This window comes from Genypterus blacodes, unplaced genomic scaffold (genome assembly GCF_046128005.1).
Source record: "Genypterus blacodes isolate CSIRO-AG114 ecotype Tasmania unplaced genomic scaffold, CSIRO-AGI_Gbla_v1 ptg000278l_1, whole genome shotgun sequence".
Taxonomy (NCBI): Eukaryota; Metazoa; Chordata; class Actinopteri; order Ophidiiformes; family Ophidiidae; genus Genypterus; species Genypterus blacodes.
In genome coordinates this window covers 5,099-10,000 of record NW_027467069.1, presented here as the reverse complement: position 1 = coordinate 10,000, position 4,902 = coordinate 5,099, and the positions used below count along the sequence as shown (strand labels likewise).

At 45.5% G+C, this 4,902-nt stretch overlaps 1 protein-coding gene across 1 annotated transcript; it reads left to right on the top strand.

The window, feature by feature from the left end:
* Positions 1 to 2,204: 2,204 nt before the first annotated feature.
* c1qb (complement component 1, q subcomponent, B chain) lies at positions 2,205 to 4,373 on the top strand. The gene is made up of 5 exons (XM_076171991.1): positions 2,205 to 2,367; positions 2,637 to 2,802; positions 3,053 to 3,275; positions 3,384 to 3,498; positions 3,958 to 4,373. The coding sequence occupies exons 1-5, from the start codon at positions 2,365 to 2,367 to the stop codon at positions 4,168 to 4,170; spliced, it is 720 nt and encodes a 239-aa protein (XP_076028106.1). The 5' UTR covers positions 2,205 to 2,364; the 3' UTR covers positions 4,171 to 4,373.
* Positions 4,374 to 4,902: the final 529 nt, after the last annotated feature.

The following is a 4,902-nucleotide window of genomic DNA, read 5'->3' as shown; positions in this document are numbered from 1 at the left end:
AAATCTTTTTTTTTAACAAATCCAAACATTGTGACTCTGTGTGACTCGTCTGAAAGCTTCCTGGTCACCTCGGGCTCTGCGGTCATGGAGCTGGACGTGGGGAACAAAGTGTCTCTGCAGCTCAAACGGTCCGACTAACCCTGACTAAAGTATTTATTGATTTAGATCAATTTTTTAAGTTGCAAACATTATTTTGATGAGTTGTGTTTACATAATAATGTTGGTAATTACATCAACTTAATATTGTGTGTAATTTAGACTCAAATTTCTGCGTTAATTGATTCAAAACAAAATTCAAGTTGTAGTAACTTAATGAAATTGGCTTGGTAACTTAATTTTTCTCCACCTTGAGTTCAAGTCCCCTCCCCCCCACGTAACATGTCTGGAGATTCAGACAGTTAAGACTGTGTGTTAGAGGACCTGTAGCTGAAGAAATAAGTAACAAAGGAAATTTTCAAGGTGACTATAATTTCATTTACAAATAGATTCTACTAAAGCAATGTATTTGGGCATATTCTCAATTGTAATATGACCAATAGTGGACCCATGCACAGACGTTAGGCTACACCTGCTAATACAGTTGATTGAATATGTTGTACTACTATATGTAGCTAACGCTAGTCATATTTAGCAGTGTAATTTGGCCATCCAACCCTTTATTTTAGCATAACAGTGAAGAATGATAAAGTTTCATTTGACAAATCTGCTCAGCTAGAGAGGGCTTTTCATTTGTGCTGTGGGGAGGAAAATCATGATTAATTGCTTATTTGTGTAACTGTCAACTACATTGTGTAATCTAAATTCATTTGCTCATTTCATCCAATGTTGCTTTTATGTCTATGTTAGGTGAGATATTTGTATTGTAAATTGGACTTTGGTTACTATTGTGATACAACTTACAGTTTGGAAAAACTAGTTGATGCAACTAAATTTTTTGAGTAATCAACTTTAAAACTTGTGTTAATGCTACCAATTATTAAGTAAGCGGTAATTAAAATACGTTTGATTGTAGCGGAAATGCTAATTCCCCTAACTCAATGTAGTTTGTTGGTTAAACATAATTTCATTAGAAGTTGTAGTAACTCAAAAAGATTGATGCAAACTGTTGCGTTAATTTTTTTTGTTGAGCCAATGCTTTTGTTTTTAGAGTGCATAAATACAATTTTCTTCCAAAACACTCATCAGTGAGCGTCTATGAGAGGTCAAAGGCTTCCTCCTGAGGGTCAGAGGGCATGTGAGGGCGTGTGTGGGCGTCTGAGGGTCAGAGGGCAGAAACACCTGAGGAGCTGCAGGACAGCGTTGTAAACATTCAGTAAAAGAGGATCTGAGAAATGCAGAGAAGGACAAAATTAATCTGATGCGTTGATGAAATGATGTTTATGTGGAACAGATACTGACCTCCTCCCATCTCGCTGCCAGGATACAAAGAGGAACATCGGGCAGACCTTCCTGATTCAGGCCAGGGACACATTCAGAGGAGAAACATGTTTAATAAGAAACCTTATCATCCACTTTCACTTCCTCTGATGGCCCATAAGCTGTGTGTGTGTGTGTGTGTGTGTGTGCGTGCCTCTGCATGGAAAAACCTGATGATTAGACAATATCAAAGACGTAAACATGAACAGAGGTAGCATGAAGTTCACTTCTTATGGCTACGTGAAGTTAGTTTGGTGTTGACAACAGACAGGTTTCCATTCGTCCCTCTTTACTTTAGGGAAGTCCCCTTAATCATCACTTTGATTATTATTGTCATAGGGATAATGAGTATCAGAGACACATCAGAGACAGAAGAACGTTTGTTGGTAAATTTCTCCTTCAGCTGAACCTTTCTCTTCTTCATGCATGAATGTATTTCCCGTGTGCCTTCATGTTTCCTGCAGCATCGCTGATCACATTACATTACATTACCACCCTTCGCAGAGGGGGGAGCAATTGAGGGTCCGGTGCCTTGCTCAGGGGCACCTCGGCAGGGGCAGGGGCTCAAACCGGCGACCCTCCGGTTCCCAAGCGGAAGCACTACCCACTGAGCCACTGCCCCCCATCACACTGATCACACTGAGCTGAACACGCTGACTGACCTGTCATTCATTTAGGACGTGGGACTTTAGTCTTTATCTGCCCTGAGAGCACGGATGAAGGTTTCCATGACATCTCAGATTCTTCTGGAGCCTGAAGCAGATCCACAGCTGCTCTGCCTCTTTAACACGTTTCCACTTCTGCTTTTGTTGACTGGGACGCTGCCGCTCCTCTGAGACACGACGGCTCTTCACCTCTGTCTGCCATCACTCCAGCGCTCCTCATCGCTCCATCGCTCTTCATCCCTCCATCTCATCTCAGATCAGGACGACACACACACACACACACATGGTGAGAACAGAGCCGGACACACACACTCGCTTTTGTTCTGCAGCTCAGATCTGAGAAGTTTTATTTCTGCTCAGCTGTTTATTGTTTAACTTCTTCAGGATAGAAAGATGTTTATGATTTTTTCCTTTATAAATTTGTTTTGCCTCTGTTGACAGAAACACTTCAACCAAAATGACGATGTGATGTTTGATTGTCAGACGGACTGCGTTCAGTGATACTGTGTGTGTGTGTGTGTGTGTGTGTGTGTGTGTGTGTGTGTGTGGGGTTAGGCCCCCCTGTGGCTGAGCTGCAGTACTGCAGTGTTGCTGCTCTCGGCGTTTGTGGCCCCGGTCTTCACGCAGTCACAGTGTGAAGGTTCCCCGGGGATCCCTGGGGTACCGGGCACCAATGGGGCCGATGGAAAAGACGCTCTGAAGGGAGACCTGGGGGAGCCAGGTGGGCCAAACATGAGTGACGTATGAAGCATGTGGCTGTTTGTAAGCTTCCTTCTGCCTTTGTGCCTTTGAGCCTCTGCTGCTGTTTGTTTGAGTTCCTGCTGTGAGACACAAACACATTTTGATTGAAGGTGTGTGAGACTTGGCAAACTTCACCAGCGGTTTGTTTCACAGAGGAAGGTCAAAGGTCACGGCCGTGCTTATATGATGCTGTAACAGTGGACGGATGTTTCCCTGTGTTGGATGAGCAGGTGAGACAGCTCGGGCTCCCATGGGCCAGAAGGGGCATCAAGGTATGCGGGGGCCCCAAGGACGGGCCGGGCAGAAGGGAGACAAGGGTCTGGCGGGGGCCAACGGACCCACGGGCCAGCAGGGGGTCAGGGGACAGCCCCTCAACCTGGTGCAGTCCTTCTTCTCCTACAAACGAGAGGGCCTGACCTCACAGCAGGTGGACACGCCCCTCATCTTCAACAGGTGACTCATCAGCTGTGACTCCACACTGGACTCACACGCTCCAGGTACTTTTACCCACAATCCCTCCCTCTTGGATGACTCTGTAAATGTGTTCTTCACCTACGTCAGAGACATCCTGCACTCAGACGCTGAGATTCAAGGAGATATGCTGAAAAACGGCTCGTTCATATCTGAAGTCAAAGGAATCTATTACTTCTCCTACCATGTGTCAGCCCGGGCCAAGGTACGTGTGTGTACGTGTGTGTGTGTACGTGTGTTTGGCTGCCAAAGCTGTGAGAAGAATAACTTATAATAAACCAAGATCAGTGCAGTTCCCAATGTGCCCAGCAGGTGGCAGCACGTCATCAATGATGGAGGGACGAAGAAGTAGAAGTTGTGTTTGTGTTTGCTTGAAAATGAACGCCTCTGTTTTCTTTTTTTCTATTTATTAGCCATGAACAGCTTACAGACACACACACACACACACACACCCACACAGTGTCTCAATACTAAATACTAACACTTATAATAACTTCTATGTTTGCTCTCAAGTTAGATTTCTCCTAAACCCTGATTGGCTGCAGTGACCTGATGCTGTGTGTGTGTGTGTGTGTGTGTGTGCGTGTGTGTGTGTGTGTGTGTGTGTGTGTGTGTGTGTGCGCGTGTGTGTGTGCGTGTGTGTGTGTGTGTGTGTGTGCTGCAGGTGTGTCTGAAGCTGATGAAGGACGAAGACAGCCAGGTGACTCTGTGTGACTCGTCTGACAGCTTCCTGGTGACCACGGGCTCTGCGGTCATGGAGCTGGATGTGGGGAACAAAGTGTCCCTGCAGCTCAAACGTACCCTGAATCACCCCCTCGTGACTCAAATCGGCGCCAGCCACACCTTCACCGGCTTCCTCCTCTTCCCCATGGCTTAGAGCTTCACTGTGCGTCTCCAGTGTCACAGCAGCTTTGGTTACCTGCTTTGATTTGATTTGATCAGAATTAAATTGCTAATAAATGGGCTCACTTTAGACCCTGCAGGCTTTCCAGCATCCTTATGTGCTGAGCTCACAACTTATCAATCATCTCTGGCTCTCTGTTCTTTTAAAGGAAAGAATAAAAAATGAAGTCAGATTCACTCCATGTTTCTCTTTCTTACACTTTTTATGCATCTATCTTAATTACCATCCTGTGAAATGAATAAATTATTAACAAGAAGAAGAAGAAGAGGAAGAAGTTGTTGTTGCTGCTGCTGCTGTAGTTCCTCTCTTCGCCACAGGGTGTCACTGTCGCACCAGGTTTTGTTTCAGTGAGCTAATTGGATCCCACTCTGGATCTGGATCTGGATCTGAATGGGCACTGAAGGAACGGGGTCTTCTCCGGGACGCGACCCGAACAAACTAAATGAAATATGAGGCAACGTTCATGGATTGAAGTTTGATTCTGTCGTCTGGATATTAAGATGTTAAGATGTTGTGGGTTTCACACACACACACACACACGCGCGCACGCACGCACACACACACACACACACACACACACACACACACACACACACACACACACACACACCCTCTCCAAGCGCAAATGTGCTGACAGTCACAGCCTGAAATGTAAATAGGTCCAACATCAGTATGCAGCTCTCATCCCGGCGTCTGTGTGTGTGT